We start from the raw sequence: 24,960 nt of genomic DNA, 5'->3' as shown, positions 1-24,960 counted from the left end.
GTGGATCCGTAAAAATCATGCGGACATCTGAATGGAGCTTTACAGGGGGTTGATCAATGACAGGGGGGTAATCAATGACAGGGGGGTGATCAGGGAGTCTATATGGGGTGATCACCACAGTCATTGATCACGCCTCTGTAAGGCTCCACTCAGACGTCCGTGTGCGTTTTGCAGATCCGATCCATCCATTAGTGGATCCGTAAAAATCATGCGGACGTCTGAATGGAGCTTTACAGGGGTGTGATCAATGACAGGGGGGTAATCAATGACAGGGGGGTGATCAGGGAGTCTATATGGGGTGATCAGGGGTGATCAAGGGTGACTAAGGGGTTAATAAGTGACAGGGGGGTGTAGTGTAGAGTAGTGGTGTTTGGTGCAACATATTACTGAGCTGCCTGTGTCCTCTGGTGGTCGATCCAAACAAAGGGGACCACCAGAGGACCAGGTAGCAGGTATATTAGACGCTGTTATCAAAACAGCGTCTAATATACCTGTTAGGGGTTAAAAAAAACACATCTCCAGCCTGCCAGCGAACGATCGCCGCTGGCAGGCTGGAGATCAACTCTCTTACCGCCCGTTCCTGTGAGCGCGCGCGCCTGTGTGCGCGCGTTCACAGGAAATCCCGGCCATCGCGAGATGACGCGTATATGCGTGATTGTGCGCAGCGCTGCCACCTCCGGAACGCGAATCTGCGTTAGGCGGTCCGGAGGTGGTTAAAGGGAAGATTCATATAAATAATAAGGTGCATTATATAACACTTTTGATGTGCAACTGTGTACCAGGGTACTATGTAGGTTTTGTGTGAACATACCCTAACAAAACTGTGTGTGAGACCCAGTGCGGTGCAAATGACAACAGTGTCATCCAGCTTTTGTGGAGTTTGTCAAGCGATTCGCCAGCGCTGCAGACTAGGAGGGGGAGACGCCCACAGGACAAGGGCAGACACCGCCTACTATAACTTAGTGAGTGAAGATACCGGAGGGCATAGCAGGAGAACGGAGCGGCGCCCAGGGATAATAGTAAGTGCAGTGAGATCCCCGGGCACCGCTCTCCATGGCAGCATACTTAGTTCACAATGTTTTTCAAGGTGAAAGGTCCTCTTTAATATCTAACTTTTTGTATTACGTAAAATTAAGGTAAATTAGGCATATTTTATGTAGTAGGCAGAGGTTAATCCAAAATTAACATTACTGTATAGATAAGCACTATTCAAAATGTTTTATAGTTCATTGCTTACATTTACAAAAAAACTACTATACCTGGTTGACATCAAGTCTCTTTAAGCTCCCCAAATTCCATTCTAAAAAAATGAAACGGACATATCAGTCCTAACTTTCCAGAATAATGGTAAATTTTTAATTCCCTTTATAAGAACAAAAATACTCAATTGTTAAACTACACAAAAGTGATATACACAAGCCTTAAGGGTCCATTCACGTCCGTAACGTGTTTTGCGGATCCACAAAACACTGACATGGCAATGTGCGTTCCACATTTTGCGGACCGCACATCGCCTGCACTAATAAAATATGCCTATTCTTGTCCGCAATTGCGGACAAGAATAGGACATGTTCTATTTTTTTCGGGAACGGAAATGTGACCCGGAAGTGCGGGTCCACATTTCCGGAGCCGGGCCGCACATCGTGCAGCCCCATAGAAATAAATGGGTCCGCAATTCCGTTCCGAAAAATGCGGAACTAAATTGCGGACGTGTGAATGGGCCCTAAGGCAGAAATAATTGCATTGTTCCAATTCATCTAAAATAAAAGCACCTCTGCAAATAGTTTGATATCTAAAATTATACTGTTTGGTGATCACAGAGTATAAATAAACTTACGAAGACTGACCTTGCAGTCATACTTCCTTAAAGGGGTAACCCACGACACTGCACACTTAACTGGTCCCCAACGTATATCGCAAGGGGTTAGGTCACCGCTGCGGCCTGCTATTTGGCTGCACCCCATCCGTTGACAGATGTAGATTTCTGCAGGCAGGGGAGATGCGAAGATGGCGGTGGAGCAATCCGGGAGGAAACCGGCGCCAGGAACCAAATAAGTAAGCACAGAGTCGCGGGTCTGGGCATTGTAGGGGGTTATTCAGTCTTGGATAACCCCTTTAATCGTCCACTATGTATTACGAATACAATTTGTTTAGGTTATCAAAATGTAGAGGACAAATGGAAAACAGTATGGGGGTCATTTATTAATACCCGTGTTTTAGACATCGGTCTTAATAACCCCTTCGCTGGCAGTGTTTACGACAAAGTTATTTAGAGGCACCCGGATGAACATAACTTTGGTGCATCCGCCGGCGGTCTAAATCTACGCCAGCTTCCTTGCTGGCATAAATTTAGAACATTTTAACATTTTCTATCCATAAAACAGGCAGGGAAAATTATAAATGAGACAGGCCTGGTGGTTCGCCCTCTTCTCCGCCCACGCCACACCCCCTTTTTTAGACCTGGCCTGCACATGGCCCTCACTAGGATAGAAATTACTATTCTTGTCTGCGATTGTGAACAAGAATAGGATATGCTCTATCTTTCTTGTGGGGCCACGGAACATAACTACGGATGCGGACAGCACACTGTGTGCTGTCCGCATCTTTTGCGGCTCCATTCAAATGAATAGGTCTGCAGCCGTTACGCAAAATTGCGGAACGGATACGGACCCATTCATACGGTCATCTGAATGAGCCCTTACTTTATAACCAATTAAGATGCTGGGATGTTTGCTGGGGCACAGTAACAGCTTTACAGTAAGGCCTCACGTTCAGGCTTCTTGATGCAGCTTTGAAAGCCAAAACCAGGAGTGAATTCAAGTAGACGAGAAGTAGTGTCTGCATGTGCCTAATTTTGGCTTCCAAAACTGCATAAAGAAACCTGAATGTGTGGCCATACCCTTAGTGTGCTAATCGGCTGGGGTCCCCCCACTGACCCACTGATTAAACACTACTGGCGAATCCTATGAATATTCCACGAAAACCCCTTCAGTCAAGTTAGAGTCATGGAATAAAAGCACAAAATCTCTGTATAGGAAATAAGTCCCCTCAAGCGCTGCAAATCCTAAGACAATGTGGGAAAAAAGTCAGTTGAATAAAATGATAAAAGAAAGGATTGCGCTACAATAGAAGATTCTTTTGAATCTTCCTATTTTCTTACTTTCGGAAAAATCTTCAGTTAGATGGACCACATTCAATCATTAGTTTTCAACAGCTGCATGGAAACCTGAAATGCAGTGAAAAAAACGCACTATGGTGTAGTATGTTCTTAACACCTGTCGCATCGGATGTATGCAATATACTCACAAAGATCACTCGTAATGCGCATAGAAATAGACCGGTATGTCTTCAATCAAGGGGCTCTATTTGTAAAGCAGGCGAGGACCAGGAGCTGTCAATTCAGGAGATCTTTGTCTGAACTACGATCCTACCAGGAGAGCGTCATGAAAAGGTTAGCAAGACTGGGGGCAAATCCAGGGAACTATGTGGCTAGCTACGGTTGATGTATCTTCCCTTTATACCTGCATACCAAAAGATTTGGGTATAAAGGGGGTGAAAGAAGCACTAGATAGTGACCCCCTAATGGGGACAGATCAAAAAAACTTTGTTCTGGACTGTGTCGTCTTCTGTCTCACTCACAACTATTTTCTTTACAGTGATTCTTTTTACCTTCAGCACTCAGGTGTGGCGATGGGGGCGAAATTTTCCCCCAGTCTTGCTAACCTTTTCAGGAACTATGTGGGAGAGAGAGAGAGAATTGACACGGTCCTGAATAAAAAATCTAGAAGGGGGCCAATTAATAGTTTGGCGAAGATATATCGATGACTGCCTTCTCATCTGGCTTGGTGAGAAGGAGGGTCTAGAAACCTTCATAGCGGACATCAATGTGAACCAGTTCAACCTCAAGTTCACTAGCCACATTAGTTCCATCTCAGTGGATTTCCTTGACCTAGTCATTTTTTTAGAAGATAGTAGGCTAAAAACTAAAACAAAAACATTCTTCAAAACCGTAGATGTGAATACCTATATTGGACTCAACAGTAGCCATCATCCCTCTTGGCTTAAAAATATACCAAAAAGCCAGTTTCAGCATATTTCTAAAAATTGCACTAAAACAGAAGACTTTAGGGAACAGGGTCAGATGATAAAAAAGAGATTTTTGGAAAAAGGGTATGAGGAAGAATTTTTGGACCATTGCAGAAAAGAGATAGAATAAAAACGTGATGGAAATAAGCCCCCAAAAAATGAAAAGGGAGATCAGCAAAAAAATGATTTTAGGTATAGTTTTTTGACCCAGTATAATAACAAAGTGGGTCATATTAAAAACATTATCAATAAAAATTGGCATATACTAAAAAATGACCCTGTCCTCATTAAAGAGATCCCAGACAAACCCCCTATAGTCTTTAAGAGAGCAAGTAACCTGACCAACAGATTGGTCCACAGTGCTAGTTTTGCAACTAATAAAAAACGCATAGTAGCTAATAGGGGTAAATTCACATGGTGCAGTTTCTGTATACCTTGCAGAAACCGCATCCAAAAGAATCGAGTAATGTCTGTGGAAACCATACAATCCAACAAAAGAAATGGAGTCCCTTTTAAAATAAGAGGCAACATCTCTTGTAACAATGTGGGTGTTATCTATCTATTGGAGTGCCCTTGTGGCCTCCAATACGTGGGTAGAACCACACGTAGTCTCAAGACTCGAGTTCAGGAACACATTTGCAATATAAAAAAGGGACTTGAGACACATAGTGTCTCTTTGCATTTTAAAATCCATCACCAAAAAAATCCCAGGGGTTTGCGTTTTACTGGGATTGAGTTAGTCCATACCCCGTACGTGGAGGAGATTTTGTTGCAATTTTAAATAGGAGGGAGGTAGAGTGGATGTATTTGTTAAATACGATTCAACCTCAGGGGTTGAATATAGAATGTGATGTCAATGCCTGTATAGTTTAGGCATGAAGGGAGAAGTTAGTATTTTTTTTTTTTTTTTTTTTAAATAGGAGGAGCTTTAGGTCCTGCAAGCGTTATATCTTGTATCTCTGTTATTAAGTTCTCATGTCAATGTCCGATTTTGTTATGTATATGTGTGGTTGGAACCTTGTGGTTTCCTCCCCCCCCCCCTTTTTTTTATGAATCACAATGAAATGTTTTAAAATATGTTGAGAGGTCACGGTGCCGTATACCAGAAGGGAGGTACCTTTGTGAACTTAAATTCAGCTGTTTCCACTCAGCAATTAACGCCCCAGACGAAGCATTATGGCGAAACCCGGGTCGGGCAACATACATTGTTTTTAACACGATTTTATTCCTGCATTTTTGTAAGTACAATAAACCATTTTCATCCGCAACCACCGTTACGTACTTCACTATTTCTGCGCCTTTCTGAGTCCTATGGAGGTGTGAGACGGATTATATCTCGAAGTGACGCTCTCCTGGTAGGATCGTAGTTCAGACAAAGATCTCCTGAATTGACAGCTCCTGGTCCTCGCCTGCTTTACAACTAGAGCCCCTTGATTGAAGACATACCGGTCTCTTTCTATGCGCATTACGAGTGATCTTTGTGAGTATATTGCATACGTCCGATGCGACAGGTGTTAAGAACATACTACACCATAGTGCGTTTTTTTCACGCATTTCAGGTTTCCATGCAACTGTTGAAAACTAATGATTGAATGTGATCCATCTAACTGAAGATTTTTCCGAATGTAAGAAAATAGGAACATTCAAAAGAATCTTCTCTTGTAGCGCAATCCTTTCTTTTATCAAGTTAGAGTCATGAACTGCAGCACGTGGTGGATTAGGTATTCAGCCGTACACTTACCTGAACATTTACTTGTACCAAACTCTGAAGAAAACTCTAAAACTTTACATTTTCAGTTAATATATTGTATTGCAGAGAAAAAGTGACATAACAAATGACACTTGCCAGGTTGCCTAGGACATTTCAGTCTGGATTGCAGTCTGAACGAGCATTAAGATTCACTGGCCTCTTGTCCCGTTTCAAGAAGTAAAACTATACAATATATTATCTGTATAGCTGTTAGAAAAGCTCAGTATCCTGCAAAGGAGAACGCAGCTCTGTGACTTTGTCGGTGAGAAAAGGCCATAAACTAAGAAACTTTTGCAAAAAAATAATAAAAAATGTGATGAAGCTTTAACATTGAGCTTCCAAGCCAGATTAAATTGTGTACATGTAATGGCTTGTTTAAGGAGGGCCTCAAAAAGCAGAAAAGTCATGTTGCTATTAAAGGGGTTCTGCACTTTGTTTAAACTGATGATCTATCCTCTGGATAGATCATCAGCATCTGACCGGCGGGGGTCCGACACCCAGGACCCCCACTGATCAGCTGTTTGAGAAGGCAGCAGCGCTCCAGCAGTGCCGCGGCCTTCTCACTGTTTACCGCTGGCCCAGTGACGTCACGACTAGTATCAACTGGCCTGGGCGCGGCTAAGCTCCATTCAAGTGAACAGAGCTTAGCCCTGCCCAGGCAAGTTGGTACTAGTGACATCACTGGGCCAGCGGTAAACAGTGAGAAGGCCGCGGCGCTGCTGGAGCGCCGCTGCCTTCTCAAACAGCTGATCGGCGGGGGTCCTGGGTGTCGGACCCCCGCCAATCAGATGCTGATTATCTATCCAGAGGATAGATAATCAGTTAAAACAAAGTGCAGAACCCCTTTAAAGTACTAGAATTATAACTGTGTTCAAGGATAATAAAACGGAAAGGAAGCCCATGCAGCCAAAATACAGGAGTCCTTTATTACGCTGAATTTTATCTAGAATTAGGAATGTTTGCCTCCCTAGTGCCGTGTTGCCATACGCGCCACATCGGGTGCTGTACACAGCTATTCTTCCTCCAGAATCAAGGGATCAAACCACTATTTTTCCTGCTGATTTTGCAAGTTATCCACACATTTCTACATGCCTCCAATCTTAAATTGATGACACACAGAGGTGCATCAGGCCAATGCCTAGAGCCTAACCGTGGGAAAAGCCAGAACTTTTTAGTGGAAGGGCTGCGAATAACTAGATTTTTGTACTTACCGTAAAATCTGTTTCTCTTCCGTTCATTGGGGGATGCAGGCTTGACCTTGGGTATAGCTATTGCCACTAGGAGGCGACACTAAGCACAAAAGTGTGAGCTCCTCCCTCCAGCTATACCAGGGATCAGCAACCTTTGGCACTCCAGCTGCTGTGAAACTACAACTCCCAGCATGCAAACCTATTTGGCTCTTTTAGTAACTCCCAAAGAAGTTAGAGGATTTGGGGAGTTGTAGTCTCAGAACATCTGGAGTGCCAGAGGTTGCTGATCCCTGAGCTATACCCTTCCTACAGGGACTAAGTTAAAACAGTCTGTGCAAAAACAGTAGGAGAAGCAAAAGAAAAAACTGGAAAACCAAACAATGTACAAACCCAAAATCATGCAGGCCACGACCAGGCACGCAGCCAGAGAAAATGGGTGGGAGCTGTGTCCCCCAATGAATGGAAGAGAAACAGATTTTACGGTAAGTACAAAAATCTAGTTTTCTCATCCATATCATTGGGGGACACAGGCTTGACATTGGGACATTACAGAGCAGTCCCAGGGGTGGGCCATAACGAAGAAGCCCTCCGGCCAATCAGAGAGCCGCCGTCTGCAATACTTTATGCCCCAGAGAAGCGTCAGAAGATGCAAAAGTGTGTACTCTGTAAAACTTGGAAAAGTTGTGTAAAGATGACCAGGTAGCCGCCTTGCACACCTGTATGGCCAAAGCCCCATGGTGTACTGCCCAAGAGGCCCCTACTGCCTGAGCAGAATGAGTAGTAACCCGGAAGGGCGGGGCCCTGTCATTGATGCGGTACGCTTCCACAATGGCCAAACAAATTCATCGGGAAATTGAAACTTTGGACGCAGCCAGCCCTCGTCTCAGTCCCTCTGGAATGACGAATAGAGAATCCGTCCGTCGGAAAGAGAATGTCTGAGATAGATGCGAATGGCCCGAACCAAATCCAGAGTGTGGAGCGACTGTTCTCAAGGATGAGACAGGGGAGGGCTAAAAGGAAGGGAGAATGATCTCTTCATTGAGATGGAATGCCGACAAGACCTTCGGAAGAGAGGAGTGGACAGGGTGAAGGACAAGGAAGGGAGACCGACAGGAAAGAGCCGCTAGCTCCGACACCTTACAGATGAAGTGATTGCCACCAAAAAGGCCACCTTGTAGAACAAGAAGCAAAGGGACACAGGCTGCAAAGGCTCAAACGGAGAGGACTGGAGAATGCTGAGCACCAAATTAAGGTCCCACGGATTCAACGGAGGACGGTAAAGGGGGGCAGAAAGTGCCACCACCTGCAGAAAGGTCCAAACCGCAGAAAGTGAAGCCAGGTTTCGTTGAAAAAGACTGGAAAGGGACGAAATTTGCCCCTTTGAGGGAACTGATAGCCATCCCCAAGTCCATGTCCAACTGCAGGAAGGAGAAAAGTCAAGGCAACGAGAACTGAATGGGAGACAACTGGTGGCGTTCACACTAACTAAACTAAGACTTCCAGGTCCGATGATAGATCCAGGAGGACAATGTTTTCCTAGCCCGAATCATGGTCTGGACAACAGCATCCGAGAAACCCAGAGACCTTAGTACGGCGGCTTCAACAGCCATGCCTTTAAATGTAGCGACCCTAAATTCTGAGGGGGAAGATCGGTCCTTGCAACAAGAGGTCCTCCTTAAGGGGGAGATGCCAGGGTTTGTCGGTGAGGAGGGAGACTAGGGATGCGCACTATATCCTGCGTGGCCACGAGAAGGACGGGCAGACCTTCGGACCTGATTTTTCGGAGAAGACGCGGAATGAGCAGAAGAGGAGAGAACACTTAAGGAAACGTGAACTGCTTCCACAAGATCCCAAGTGCGTCCAATGCCCAAATCAGAGGATCCCTGGACCTCGTCACAAAAGGTCTCTACCTTACAGTTGAAGCGGGAGGCCACGAGATCCACATCCGGCCGACCCCATCGCTTGCAGATCGCGAGAAAAAACTGTGGGTGCAGAGCCCATACGCCGGGATCGAGTCCCTCTCGGCTGAGAAAGTCGGCGATCCAGTTGTCGATGCTAGGGATATAAACTTTCGACAAAGTTGGAACATGGCTCTCCGCCCAGGAGAGGATGAGCACTGCTTCTGACATGGCTGAGGGGCTCCGAGTGCCACCCTAGTGGTTTAGAAATGAGACTGCCATGGAATTGTCGAATTGAACCCGAACTGGATAACCCCGGAGACGGTTTGTCCAATGAACCAGAGAGAGACGAATCGCCAGCAATTCCAGAATATTGATCGGAAGTTGGCGTTCCTCTTGGGACCAGAAGCCCTGGACCGAGAGATCATCCAGAACTTCCCCCCCCCCCCCCCCCAGCCCCGGAGACTGGTGTCCTTCGTCAACACTATCCAGCGGAGGGGAAGAAAGGAGCGGCCGACGTCAGCATCGGAGCCATCAACCACCACCGAAGGTCTCAGCACGTCGGGGCAGGGAGACAGATGAGTCAATGCAGGGAGGCTGGGAAATGGTCCCAAATGGACAGAATGCACCGCTGAAGAGCCCTGGTATGGAATTGAGCATAGGGCACTGCTTCGAAGGAAGAGACCATGTGACCTAGAGCCCTCATGCACTGGCGAATGGGAAGAGGCTGAGTCCGCAACAAAGGGAGGATCTGACGACGGAGAGCAGATAGTTTGTCTGGGGGGGCAAGAAAATCTTGGCCCGATTGGTGTCGAACAGCATGCCCAGAAAGATCAGCTGCCGAGATGGAAGACATGACTGATAGGTTTAGAACCCATCCAAAGCATTCCAGGGTGTCCCAGACAATGCGCAGGCTGTCCGCCGTTGCCTGGAATGACAGACCCTTGAGCAGGATATCGTCCAAGTACGGAATCGCCACTCTCCCCCTGGTATGAAGCAGAGCCATGACTGAGGTCAGAATCTTGGTAAAGACCCTGGAACCTGTGGCAAGACCAAACGAAAGCCCCACAAACTGGTAATGAAAAGGTCCCACTGCGAACCGAAGATATTTCTGGTGACCGACGCAGATGGGAACATGGAGGTAGGCGTCCTTGATGTCTATCAAGGACAGGTATTCCCCCGGGTCCATGGATGCAATGACTGAATGCAGGGACTCCATTCGGAAGCAGCGGAGCCGAAGGAATTGGTTGAGGGCTTTGAGGTCTAGGATGGGACGAACGGTACCCTCCGTCTTGGGGACTACAAAGAGACTGGAGTAGAATCCGCGAAAACGGTCTTGAGGAGGAACCAGGACAATCACTCCCTGCCACAGAAGGGAGAGAATAGCCTGAAAAAAGGAATGGGCGACGGAGGGTAAGGTCGGAGGGGACGAGTGAAAAAAAACAGGAGGAGGTGGGGATTGGAACTCCAGTTTGTAACCCTCCGATATGACTTCTCGCACACAGGAATCTGAGACGTGAGCTAGCCAGATATGCTGGAACAGATCAAGACGACCTCCCACTCGACTGGGGAGCCACCATTCATACAGAGGAGGACTTGGGGGTATGGGACTTGGAGCCCTGCTGGCAAGGACACCAGGGAGGGCAAGGCTTGAAAGATGGTTGGCCGCTTTGGGCTGGAGGAACTGCGAAAGGGCCAAAAAAGAGGTCTGTGCTCTTTAGAGCTGTTGAAGCGCGTCCTGCTCTGCAGAAAATGGGTGCTTTTACCCCCTGTAGCATCAGAGATAATCTCATCCAGACGCTTGCTGAAAAGTCTGCTACCTGCAAAGGAGGGGGACGTCAAGAGGCATTATCTGCCAGCAAGATAGCCACAGGGTACGGCGAATAGCCACCAAAAGGGCCAAAGAGTGGGCCAAAAGCCTGGTCGCATCCAGAGAGGCCTCACAGATGTAAGAGCTGGCGTGGGAAAGTTGCACTACCGACGAGGCCCTGACGTAGCTTGTTTGCCCACTCGCTTATAGCCTTATAGCTTACTGACCCATGTCGAGGGTGCAGGGCAGTGCAAACTGCTTCCAAAGAAGATTTTTTATCCCTTGGGTCAGAGAAGGAAGTGCCATCCGCCATAGGCAACGTGGTATTCTTAGCCAGGCGGGATACCAGAGGGTCAACAATAGGATAGGATAAGCACCTCTTTGTCAAATCCTCTGGAAAGGGATTTAAGACGTCTAAGTGTTTCGGTAAAGCAAAACACCTGTCAGGGAAGTTTTAATACTTGGAAAGGGAGGAATCAAACTCTGGGTGGTTGGAGAATACCTTTGGCGAGCGACGGGATCGCCTGAAGGAAAAAACAGAACCGGCAGAGGAGGGCGCAGGGTCCTTAATCTGTAAGGTTTCTATAACCGCTGCGATGAGACTGTCTACCATAGCGGACAGTTTGGAAGACTGGACCTCAGGTAAGACAAAGTCAGCATCTGACAATTTTTTTCTCAGAACACGCGTCTTCTAATGAGGACGGGTCGGAAGCGAGACTCCCTGGGAGGTGGTGGGGAGGTGGATGAAATGGGGGACACAGGCGCCCTTCAAGGAGAGGGTGGTCTGGCCCGTTTTGCAGGACGACCTCGAAAGGGGGCAGCAGAGGGGTCCCCAGAGTCTGACTGGTCAGAGGGCGGCCGTGCGGCTAAGTGCCCCAGCATGTCCACAAGGGTCCTTCAAGACGAAAGCCCAAGGAGCTGTTTTGGCATGGATTATTGTGCAAATTCCGCACCTAAAAACCACTTAGAAAATGCATACAATACACCTCAACACCTACATGTAGTTATAATAATACACCGAATTGCAACTGGAAATCCACATGGTAATTTACACAGTGTGTTTTGTTTCTTTTTTCTGTTTGTGGTTTTAAAAGTCACGGCATGGAAAAAAGAAGTGGCATGGACATTCTTCTTGTGGATTCAGCGGAATCCACGTCCAAAGTTCCCATTCAAATGAACAGGATCAAAAACCGCGCTAAGAACCACGTTGTGCAGAATTTTGAAGCAGATTTCACACTGTTTTTTTTTAGTACAAACCCTTACACAGTTAAAATCAGCAACTGTAACTTTTTTGAATCAGTCTTGTGTTTCAGGTCTTGTCAGATCCTACATTAGGCTACTTTCACACTAGCGTTTTGGCTTTCCGTTTCTGAGATCTGTTCAGGGCTCTCATAAGCGGTCCAAAACGGATCAGTTTTGCCCTAATGCATTCTGAATGGAAAAGGATCCGCTCAGAATGCATCAGTTTGCCTCCGATCGGTCTCCATTCCGCTCAGGAGGCGGACAACAAAACGCTGCCTGCAGCGTTTTGGTGTCCGTCTGACGAAACTGAGCCAAACGGATCCGTCCTGGCACACAATGTAAGTCAATGGGGACGGATCAGTTTTCTATGACACAATCTGGCACAATAGAAAACGGATCCGTTTTGGCTATGTTAAAGACAATACAAACGGATCCGTTCTGATCGGATGCATGCGGTTGTATTATCTGGACGGATCCGTCTCTGCAGATCCATGACGGATCCGCACCAAACGAGAGTGTGAAAGTAGCCTTAGACTGAAGTTCTTGTTTATTCAAATCTAGATTAAGAGACTTTCACGGTAAAGAAAGGTTCACGTACAACAAATCTTCATTATCAAAAATGCTGCAGTTTATATTTAATAATACATTATAATTTAGTACTTCGTTTTTAGTTTCATCATATTACAAGTTTATAACCCTGAAATCTTCACTTACTTTCCTCATTATTAGAAAGAGTGTCAAGGAAAAGACTTTCTCTCGGATGATGTACTCCAGCTCCCCAAGCAACTAACGGTGTCAAGGTTTCAGAAGGATGACCAGCACCATGGGACCCTGGTAAACAATAAAGAAGTCCAAATGCAGTCAGTGATTGTTGGTATACTTACCAAAGCCAAATAAATGCAAACCGTATCATAAAGATTAAATAAAAATTAAAATTTATATTTAATGAAAGTCACTGCTATAATTATAACATATAAAAACATATGCAGACCTACTCCTATATATATATAAGACATCACCCCCCGATAAGCCTTTTGCTTGTTCATCGGTTGATTGCCACCACCCTTACACTGGCCGAATATCAGGAACGTTTCTACAAACGCTCATCCCCGATAATTGACCCGATTGTTGCTCAGTGTAAAAACACCTAAAGAGCTGGATAACTGTTGGTGATCTATGTACGGCGCTGTAGAATATAGTCACACTATAGAGGCAACAGGAAGTACATAAATAAAGCTGCCATTACTCGGCTTGACGTCTTGAAAGAAAAATCTAACTCATTTACTGCTATATTCACCATAGATATAAAAGAGAGGTTATAAGCACACATTTTGAGCAAAGTGTGTTAGCCCATCTACCCCTCCAAGGCAATCTCTTATGGTTGGGACACTAAACTAAAACAGATTTACATCTCTTCGGGCCATGACCTCCAAAGTAAGTCCTATTCACACAGTCAGCGTTCAGTCAGTGATTTCGAGCTAAAACCAGCAGTGAAGGCTACACAGAGATATGGTATAAGGGAAAGATCTGCTCCTGTTCTGTGGTTAGACCCGCACCTGGTTTTGGCTCACAATCACTGATGGAAATCACTGACCAAACACTGACTGTGTGAACAAGCCCTAATGTTGAGAAAGTTGGATACAGATTAAGTCAACAGCAATAATGTGAGAACTCCCCAAATAGAGGTACAGCTATGACAGAAGTTATATAGGCATATAGCATCACTTAGCACACATTGTACCTGTATATCAAAATGCACTGCTTCAACTGATGCCAAGTAGAAGGTTATGAAAGGCAGAACCAAGAACCAAGTATTGCAGTCATCAAATGCACTTTCCTACAAGTTGTGTTGATTTTTTTCACTCCCTAAGATCTAATAGAGGGCTAAAGGCCTTTTATCCAGTACGTGTATAAGCATTATTCGTGTATGTTCCTCTCCAAGCCTGATATACCCTGATAAGCTTTCACAATCAATATCAAGGACAACTCTCATGTCGCCCATTCTTTTTTTTTTTCGACAAAGGAAATAATTCAAAGCATTGTCAAAAGTCCTATTCAGAATAATACACAGCCATCAACAGATCTACTCACCCCAGTCTGTCATGCCGTGGTCAGAGGTGAAGATGAAAGCTGTTTTATCATCATTTCCATAAAAGTCTTCAATCAGGGTTACCATCTCTTTGACTCCTTCATCAACTTTCTTCACATTGTCTTTGTACTCGCTTTTTGGGAATGGATCAGAAACATGCTCATTGTAATGATAAGCAAGCAAGAAATGAAAAAAGACAGGAAAGTGCAATAGGTTCCGTTTTCCCATACACATTTGGAAAGAAAGCTAGTTATTAATTTTCAGTTTCATGGAGAGATCTGACAGTGTCTGGAGATGCGAATGACCTTCCCGTCACATTCATTCGCCTGAGACCATCTCATTTCACGAACAATACAGCTCCAGGGGCACACACACCTTATGCTATAGATCTGGTGGAAAACACAACTCAATGTACAGATGGGTTTCTGAAACTGCACTGAAGAAAGCAGCTAAGGAGCTGTTAAGACATAAAAGAGCTATTCCAGGAGGCCCCATTGAGGACATGGTTTTATTGCTTACTGATGACATTCCCATATATTATTCAAGGAGTGTATTACATATCGAATATTATATCTGTCCTTGCTTCATCAGAGAAGGACAGACACATTCTGACCTTTCGGTCTCTTTCACATCAACATCATTTTTCTCACAGTTTTCCTTCTGCGTTTTCTGCAAATATGTTAGGTTCTTGCATTTTTTACCCTTGCAGATGGAATTGGTTTCAGATATGCGTGAAGAAACATTTAAGAATAACCCTCAACCAGCAAACATAAGTGAAAAACGCATTGCATCCGCATCACGCAGCCGAATTCATTTCTACGGGACTAGAGCAGCGTGAAAAAAGAACGATATGCAACATGCTGCAATTTTTTCGGAATGGACAGATGGTCCGTGATAAAAAAAAAATGCTTGTGTACGTATACCAAATGAAATGAATGGGTCAGGATTTAGTCTGGATGCTGTCTGTTCGCAAAACGGCCTTAGGCCTCATGCACACGACCGTGCCATTTTTTTGCGGTCCGCAAACCGCGGATCCACAAAAAAAACGGAAGCCGCCCGTGTGCCTTCCACAATTTGCGGAACGGAAAGGGCGGCCCATTGTAGAAATGTCTATTCTTGTCCGCAAAACGGACAAGATTAGGACATGTTCTATTTTTTTGCGGTGCCACGGAATGGAGCAACGGATGCGGACAGCACACGGAGTGCTGTCCGCATCTTTTGCGGCCCCATTGAAGTGAATGGGGCCGCCAAAACGGCGGCTCGGATGTGGACCCAAACAACGGCCGTGTGCATGAGGCCTTGGGGTTCATTCTCATCTGACTAAGGCCTCATGCACACGACCGTTTTTTTTTGCGGTCCGCAAAACGGATTTCCGTTGTTCCGTGATCTGTGACAGTTTTTTCTTCCGTGGGTCTTCCTTGATTTTTGGAGGATCCACGGACATGAAAAGTGAAAAAAAAAACTAAGTCAAGTTTGCATTGAAAATTATAGGAAAAACGGACACGGATCACGATCTTGTGTGCATCCGTGATTTTTCACAGACCCATTGACTTGAATGGGTCCGTGAAAAAAATAGGACAGGTCCTATTTTTTTCACGGACTGGAAAAACGGATCACGGACGCGGAAGCCAAACGGTGCATTTTCTGATTTTTCCACGGACCCATTGAAAGTCAATGGTTCAGCGAAAAAAAAACGGAAAACGGACCAACGGCCGCAGATGCACACAACGGTCGTGTGCATGAGGCCTAACACTACTAAAAGACAGCAAATTCCTCTGTCTAGAACGACTGGGACCAGGGCCAAAGTGTTGGATCGGCGGGATTTTTAAAAGGTGAGCGAACTTCTGTTTTCAAGTTCGAGTTATCTAAGAATTCCGTTATGGATGCCTGCACGTGTCTTTGTGCGTGGTAGTGTGCTGCTACTTGTAGTCCTTGTTTGATTTTACCTGATGACGGCACCAGGATGCACTACAAGAAGAAGTCAAGCAGACATTGTGATGCTGAGAAACCTTGAGTCCTACAATTTATGTGAATGTAGCTTTGACAGATACCACCCATCTAAACACTTCTGCAGACCAACGACACACTTCCATGGCTGTGGCCTCAAGGATAATGTGCTCTGCCACACTGCAAAAAATTGCTAAGGAATGGTTTGAAGAACATGACAAATTGTGCGGTGCACTGTTTCTAATGCTTCCGTTGTGATATTTTTTCTAAATTGGATGCCAGGACACAAGTGCACATACTAGGTACATACCGTGAGCCTGGTCTGTGAGCATGTCCGTTAGTATCCAGTCCAAGGAGATGAAGGAAAAAAACGACTTTATCATCATTGAGCTTATGTAACAGTGTTTGGTTGCTTTGTGCAGACCTGAAAAAGGACTAAAAGAGGAAATTTTGTTTGTATATATGCAATTAACATGGCTAGGATTATTCATATGCTATGAGTGACATAAGAGAAGAAATTACAAAGTGCAAACAATGAACCAGGAGACTGCATAAGGGTGATTACCTACCAGTCTACAGTCTGAGGTGAGAAGGTGAGCTTCAAGGATGGGGGCTGTTGTTTTATGTCTGTGGGGTGGGGTGATTCGGGGTCATAGAGGCTTAAAAGCCATGTACACCTTTGGGGGCATTTCTTTGGTTATGGCATTGTACTCATTTTGAGCCAAAAACATTTTTTTCAATTGGTCCTAATTAAAAATTTTGAGCCATTTCCTGTGTACGACCTTTAGATCCTCTAGTAGCAAGATGTGTTCTCAACTTGTTCTGTCAGGCAGCTCAGCTGACGGCCCCTTATCTCTGACCTCCTAAATACTCATTATATCTCAAGTCTTATATTATTGATAAGAATGTGGCTTAAATAAGCGTTTATGACCTTTTAGTAATTAAGGCTACTTTCACACTTGCGGCAGAGACTTGCGGGACTCTGAAGGTTTTTATTACAGTTAGCTTCTGACAGGAATCAGCTGTTTGTACAGAGGGAACAAGCAGCTGATTCCTGTCACAGTTGGAGCCGACCACTGACAGGAGCAGACTGCACATGCGCATGGACGAGCTTCCTCTCAAGCTCCTCCATGTCGCGTGCAGCCATGGACGAACACAGCTGCAAGGTAGAGCAGGACTAAGGGGGAGCGGCTTATAACTGAAAGAGAAGCAGGCAGGTGTGTTTAATGAAGTATATTAGGAACTTCATTTTTTCCCTACCTGCCACACAGTAGTGGAACGTATTTAAAGAGTGGCCAACCCCTAGATCAATTGAAAAAAATATTTTTTGTCCAAAATGAGGAAAATGCAATCATAAAAAATTGCCTCCAAATGCCTTTAATCTGGCAGCAGGCGTGCTGTCGGGCTACTGGGTGCATCCCTCTGTGGATGCTGTGCTGTTGTGATGGTGGTTACCATGCAGAGTCGCAACCAATAGAGCAGGAACACCCTAAAACGAGCTTGTAGTAACTTGGCAAGCAGCATATGCAGTCTCATCAAAACTGTGAACCTTATTTAAACCTAATTTTTTTTATTCTGCATAGCAGCAGTAGATCAACGTATAACATGTGGGTGTGTGGTCCATGTCTTTTCCTACAGCTTTGGTGTAAAACACTAAATAGTTTCCTATATAAAATGTATTAATAAAAGGTATTGAAACATAATATAACAGTGCCTTTAAGCCCCATTCACACGAACAAATTTTTGCTCCGCATGTCATCCACATTCTTTGCGGATTAGATGCGGACCCATTTATTTCAATGGATGTGCAAAAAATGTCCGTAAAAAAAGATAGGACATGTTCTATTCTTGTCCATTTTGCGGACAATAGGCATTGTTTTACAATGGGTCAGCAAAAAAACAGACGCAACACGGACGTCAGCCATATGTTTTGCGTATCCGCGTTTGTGGGCCACAAAATATGTGTGAATGCACCCTTATATTGTGGTTATCAATTACGGTACTCTTTTTCTGGCATAATTTGCGTAATAACTCAGGAATATCTGTACTGACCTTCACATGGTCAAAAACCCAAGCATCCAGTTTGGCTGCATCTTCAGATGCAAAGTCTTCACTTTCCGCCAGGTAACAGTGTGTAAATACATGGTCGCCACTAGCACCTGAAAACACATTGATCATTACAAAACAAGTACCAGTACGTCAACGGTATTATGATGCATGTCTGTCGGAAGCATGAACAAAGCCAAAACTAGAATACTTCATTTTTTTGTGCCAATTTTGAGATATTTAAAATATTATCTGCTTCTAAGTACAGCATCTGTTTAACCCCTTCAGGGCCAGGTTGTTTCTTTGTTTTCCTTCTTCCTTCCCTGCCTTCCAAGATCCATAACTTTTTTACATTTTCCACTCACATATGAGAGCTGTTTTTATTTCCTGAGAAAAGTTGTATTTTTTTTTTTTAAAAGGCACCATTTAATTTACCTTATCTTGTATTTAAAAACTGTGAAATCCCAAAAACTGTAAGGGCTGTTTCACACGGGCGGATGCCGTGCGTGGCATCCGCTCCGTGAAAGAGTGCCAAGACCCGATGCAGACTGCAGAGGCACGGAGCATTAACATGACTGATAATGCTCCGTGCCTCTCTGTGATCTCTTTACTACGAAATCACAGTGACAACTGTGCATCAGTTCCATCCCTCTTACATTTTTTGGGCCGGAGAAAATACCGCAGCATGCTATATTTTTCTCTCCGGCCAAAAATCCTGAACACTTGCTGGAATGCCGGATCCGGCATTCATTTCCATTGAAAGGTATTAGTACCAGATCCGGCATTAAAATTGCTTCATTGACGGATCCGTTCTTCCGGTCTGCGCATGAGCAGACCTTTAAATCTGTGAAAAAAAATTAATACTGGATCAGTTTTTCCAGATGACACCGGAGAGACGGATCCGGTATTTCAATGCATTTGTCAGACGGATCCGCTTCCTGGACGCTACTGCAGGCCTGGTTGCCATGGTTACTTAGCAATATTACAATATTAGAAGCATCATACTTACCTGCTGCGCTGTCTGTGACCGGCCAGGAGCTCCTCCTACTGGTAAGTGACAGATCATTAAGCAATGCGCCGCACAGACCTGTCACTTACCAGTAGGAGGAGCTCCCGGCCGGTCACAGACAGCGCAGCAGGTAAGTATGATGCTTCTAATATTGTAATATTGCTAAGTAACCATGGCAACCAGGCCTGCAGTAACGTCCTGGTTGCCATGGTTACCGATCGGAGCCCCAGCGAATAAACTGGGACTCCAATCGGAACTCTCCGCTGCCACCAATGATCGGGGAGGGGGGGGGGGAGAGAGGGGAGGCCGCACACTGGCCACCAATGATATTAATACAATAGAGGGGGGGCCGGGGGGGGGGGGAAGCACACTGGCCACCAATGAAATTACAATAGAGGGGGGGAGGGGAGCCGACGGAGGTCTCACACTGGCCACCAATGATATTACAATAGAGGGGGGGCCGCACACTGGCCACCAATGATATTACAATTAAGGGGGGGGAGGGGGGCCGACGGAGGCCGCACACTGGCCACCAATGATATTACAATAGAGGGGGGAGCTGGGGGGGGGGGGGGGGGGGGGGCGCACACTGGCCACCAATGATATTACAATAGAGGGGGGAAGGGGGCCGACGGAGGCCGCACACTGGCCACCAATGATATTACAATAGAGGGGGGGGCGGGAGGGCCGCACACTGGCCACCAATGATATTCAAACTGGGGAGGGAGGGGGGTCTGCCCCCTGCTGCCTGGCAGCCCCTGATCTCTTATAGGGGGCTATGATACGCACAATTAACCCCTTCAGGTGCGGCACCTGAAGGGTTAATTGTGCTGATCACAGCCCCCTGTAAAAGATCGGGTGCTGCCAGGCAGCAGGGGGCAGTCATGTACACAGTTAGTAGTATATTCTAACTAGAAGCGTCCCCATCACTATGGGAACGCCTCTGTGTTAGAATATACTGTCGGATCTGAGTTTCACGATGTAACTCAAATCCGATGGTATATTCTAACATAGAGGCGTTCCCATGGTGATGGGGATGCTTCAAGTTAAAATATACCATCGGATTGGAGAAAACTCCGATCCTATGGTATATTAACTCCTGACTTTACATTGAAAGTCAATGGGGGACGGATCCGTTTGAAATTGCACCATATTGTGTCAACGTCAAACGGATCCGTCCCCATTGACTTGCATTGTAATTCAGGATGGATCTGTTTGGCTGCGCACGGCCAGGCGGACACCAAAACGGTGTCCGTGGATCCTCCAAAAATCAAGGAAGACCCACGGACGAAAAAACGGTCACGGATCACGGACCAACGGAACCCCGTTTTGCGGACCGTGAAAAAATACGGTCGTGTGCATGAGGCTTAAGGGTAAATGCACACGACCGTATGTGTTTTGCAGGTCCGCAAATTGCAAATCCGGAAATAAATAAAATACAGATAACCATATGCCATCCTTTTTTTTTTGCGGATCCATTGTAACAATGCCTAAAATGGACAAGAACAGGACATATACTATTTTTTTTGCGGGGCTATGGAACGGACATACTGATGCGGACAGCAATTTTTGCAGACCCATCGAAATGAATTGGTCTGCATCCTATCCACAAAAAAAACGGAACGGACACGGCAACAAACAACGTTCGTGTGCATGTAGCCTTAGGCGTAGAAAATGGTCTACATGTAAGCCAGCAAGGAAGCTGGCTTACATTAGGACCGGCGCTGGATACGCCGAAGTTATGTAGAAGCCTACGCCTCTACATAACTTCGGCGGCTTATTAAGTCTTAATAAATGAACCCCTAAATTCCTTATTTTGCAGGTCAGTGCAATTATGTTAATATCAAATTTATATAGTTTTCATTATAGTATACTACTTTAAAATGTTTTGCATCGTCATTCTGAACTCATAACTTTTTAATATTTTTTTCTACAGAACTGTGTAAGTGTTTTTTGCAGGGTGAGCCATAGTTTTTATTGGCACCTTTCACTTTTTACTGAATTCTTTTCAGGAGGCTAGGTGACGAAAAAATGGCAATTTGACCATTTTTTTTTCCGTTATGGTTTTCACTATGCAGGATAAATAGTTATATATTTTTATATGTGAAATTTAAATTTGTAATAATTTTGATGTTTGAAATATTTTTAAACAAGTTTTTTCTTTTTTAATTTTAATTGTTTAAATCGCTTATACCATAGACTGCAACAGTCTGTCTATGAACTCCTGCTGCTGGAGGGGGCGACTGGGAGACAGAGGGAGCCTATTGACCACGGCAACTGAGGAGTAAGGCCTATTGCACACGACCGTATGGCTTTTTCAGTGTTTTGCGGTCCGTTTTAAACGGATCCGTTGTTCCGTTTTTTGTTTCCGTTGTGTTTCCGTTTCGTTTTTCCGTTCCGTTTTTCCGTATGGCAAATACAGTATACAGTAATTTCATTGCAAAAATTGGGCTGGGCATAACATTTTCAATAGATGGATCCGCAAAAAACGGAACGGATACGGAAGACATACGGATGCACTTCCGTATGCATTCCGTTTTTTTGCGGACCCATAGACTTTAATGGAGCCACGGAACGTGATTTGCGGCCAAATATAGGACATGTTCTATGTTAAAACGGAACGGAAAAACGGAAACGGAATGCATACGGAACACATTCCGTTTTTTTTGCGGACCCATTGAAATCAATGGTTCCGTATACGGACCGTATACGGACCGCAAAAAACGGCCAGTAAACGGGAAAAAAAAAACGGCCGTGTGAAAGAGGCCTAAGGCTAGGTCTACACGACGACATTTGTTGCGCAACAATTTTTATAATGGTAGTCTATAGTGTCGCACTGCAACATGCGGCATGCTGCGACGCGACAGTCGCAAAAAATCCATTCGAGATGGATTTTTCTGCCACTGTCGCATCGCAGTGGCAGCATGTCGCATGTTGAAGTGCGACACCATAGACTACTATTATAAAAATTGTCACGCGACATTGGTGCAACAAATGTTGCAGTGTAGTTGCTCCCTATATGTTGCGCGACAAATGTCGTCGTGTAAACCTAGCCTAAAACTGCTAGGTTCAGAGTTCTTTTTGATCCAGCACGCAGCAGAAGGGTGGCAGCTGAGTATACTCTATACCTTCCTCAAGCAAAATTATAACTGTCCGGACGCATTGACCAGACCCCATAAATGGGTTCTTTATCGACTGATACTTCACCTGGGCCCAAAGCAGGCTACTGGGGGAGATTTTGGCCAGCACCAGCACCATGTAAGTGTTCTTATGTCTCTTGAACCTGTAAGAGTTATCTATAGAGCTGTGACTAGTTATCTTATACTGAAGTGTCCTCTTTATACATACATTCTTCTAGGTATCACGTGTTGATGTAGTTATCTTGCCTTCTGGTAATGCTATATCTACGCCTCCTCCTTTGAACATCTATAGCTAAGTATCGTTTTACCTATATTATCATTTTCGGATCATTGGTCACATCTATATCTTTGCTGGACTCTGTCCAAATTTTTACCTACCTCCTGATGAGCCTGATTCTATACAGGTGAAACGCGTTGAGGTCTGTGTAATAAGATGTGCATATTTTAAAACGTGCGTACTGTATACTGGAGAGGAATGGTGATCTCCCGAGTATCTGGACCCCCTTCCACTCACCTTTTGTATATGTATTTTTGAATTTCGGAGAGGACAGGTGGTGACCCTGGTCATCTGAACCACCTTTTCCCTCCGGTATATTTCGATACTGTTGTCATATACCCATTACTATTCCCTGGCTAGGGTTAAACTAGGGATTTGACAGTTCTAGGTTCGGGGACAGGGAACCTCCACCATCAGGGGGTTACCCTGGGCTGAGCAGCTTTTAGGGCTATTAGGGTAAGCATCCTGTCTGCCCTGCCCTTTTTTCCTCAGACCCTGTCCTATTGTTCGAATTGATCCTCAAACCGCCGTAGTCTATTGACAGTTTTTGTATCACCAGCAAATGTTTTAGCCAGGGGTCACTACTCCCCTGTCAAAACAAAAACAAAAGAAATTTATATATAATCCTTTTGAAATTGTAGTACACTCTGTTGGTATATACATACCTATACCCGCACTATCACCAATAAAAGGTATTTTTAAAAGTCACTAATTCCGAATAGCAATTTATAACTGTGAATATAGCTTAAAGGGAACCTGTCACCAGGATTTTGTGTATAGAGCTGAGGACATGGGTTTCTAGATGGCCGCTAGCACATCCGCAATACCCAGTCCCCATAGCTCTGTGTGCTTTTATTGTGTAAAAAAAACGATTTGATACATATGCAAATTAACCTGAGATGAGTCCTGTACATGAGATGAGTCAGGGACAGGACTCATCTCAGGGTAATTTTCATATGTATCAAATCGGTTTTTTTACACAATAAAAGCACACAGAGCTATAGGGACTGGGTATTGCGGATATGCTAGCGGCCATCTAGCAACCCATGTCCTCAGCTCTATACACAAAATCCCGGTGACAGGTTCCCTTTAAAAAGAACCAAGTCATTTTTTTATTGCATTAGTCGACATCTGGATCCTTGAAATCAATCACCTTAGGGTGCTGCCACACGTTCAGTTTTTTTAATGTAATTTTTTAAGCCAAAACCAAGAGTGGATTGAAAAAAGAGAAGTTGTATCTGCACCTAATACTCTTCTGTTATGATCCACACCTGATTTTGGCTTCAAAAACTGCATCAAAAAGCCTGATGTGTGGCTGCAGCCTTAGTCCAGTCCTAGGTCTTGACTTGGCTTTTCCAAATTCAACACGCTCTTTCCCATCGTCCAATATAGTCCAAAAGTTCATACCTTTAGCAAACATTGGTAAGATATCTGGGCTACCCCAGCTCCATGTGTAGGTGCTTTCATTGAAGACAGAATCGAACTCCACTGGATTTTCTTTCCAGCCTAGGGATGACAATATAGTCCGTAACCAGCAATGTACAGAACGTACCCAACAACTTAAAATCAAAAACAGATTTTCCACAAGTTGTAATGGTAGGCTAATAATCTTAGAATATGGCTACATGCACACGACCGGATGTGTTTTGCGGTCTGCAAATTGCAGACCAGCGAAAAGAAAAAAAAAAACGGATGACATTTGTATGACAATTGTTTTTGTTTTTTTGTAGATCCATTGTAACAATGCCTAAAACGTACAAGAATAGGACATGCTCTATTTTTTTGCGGGGCTACAGAACGGACATACTGATGTGAACAGCACACGGCGTGCTGTCCGCATTTTTTGTGGACCCACTGAAATGAATGGGTCTGCATCCTATCTGCAAAAAAAAACGGAACGGCCACGGAAACAAACAACGTTCGTGTGCATGTAGCCCAAAGCAGTTTTGATAAATGGTGTAATTTTAGAAAAGAGATAAAACAGTGATGCCTGTTGGGCAGGATATATTTTTATTAGTGGCACAACCCCTTTGAAGTACAACTGGCACTTGCCTTGAGAACTATTAGGGCCAGTTCACACAGAGTTTTTGTCACTCATTTTGGAGCAATTCTGCTTCAAAACAGCCTCCCATTCATTTCAATGGGAAGCAGCACTTTTTTTTTTTTATTTATTTTTTTACACGTGTAAAAAAGAAAAGTGGAAAACAGAAGTAACATTGCCCTATCTTGGGGCAGAATCGGTGCTGAATCTCCCTTTGAAATGAATAGGAAGCACAAAAAAATCTCCTTGCGTTTTTTAACCGTTTTTTGGGCACAGATCTGCTTCAAAAATCTCAAGCTGAAAATTCCGCTTTGTATTGAAGAGAACATCCAACGGTAAAAAAAAAAGGATAAAAAAAAAAAACGCATCAAAAAGCGCCAAGAACCGCACACAAAAAAAAAATTTATTGTTTTTATTTTAACCGTGTTTTTAAAA

At 44.6% G+C, this 24,960-nt stretch overlaps 1 protein-coding gene across 2 annotated transcripts in view; it reads right to left on the bottom strand.

The window, feature by feature from the left end:
• PIGN (phosphatidylinositol glycan anchor biosynthesis class N) overlaps window positions 1-24,960 on the bottom strand; it is a 356,746-nt gene that overhangs the window by 305,945 nt on the left and 25,841 nt on the right. For both annotated transcript variants that reach the window (XM_040432195.1, XM_040432196.1), the window contains exons 4-9: window positions 23,892-23,990; window positions 18,065-18,171; window positions 16,323-16,447; window positions 14,068-14,198; window positions 12,691-12,807; window positions 1,260-1,300 (exon numbers count right to left, since the gene is read on the bottom strand). In XM_040432195.1, the coding sequence (XP_040288129.1) occupies window positions 1,260-1,300; window positions 12,691-12,807; window positions 14,068-14,198; window positions 16,323-16,447; window positions 18,065-18,171; window positions 23,892-23,990 (620 nt within the window). The remainder of the gene's footprint in view (window positions 1-1,259; window positions 1,301-12,690; window positions 12,808-14,067; window positions 14,199-16,322; window positions 16,448-18,064; window positions 18,172-23,891; window positions 23,991-24,960) is intronic.

The sequence above is a fragment of the Bufo bufo genome, chromosome 5 (assembly GCF_905171765.1).
Source record: "Bufo bufo chromosome 5, aBufBuf1.1, whole genome shotgun sequence".
In the NCBI taxonomy this organism is placed as follows: Eukaryota; Metazoa; Chordata; class Amphibia; order Anura; family Bufonidae; genus Bufo; species Bufo bufo.
The sequence above is the reverse complement of the archived record's forward strand: the minus strand, read 5'-3'. Positions and strand labels throughout refer to the sequence as shown.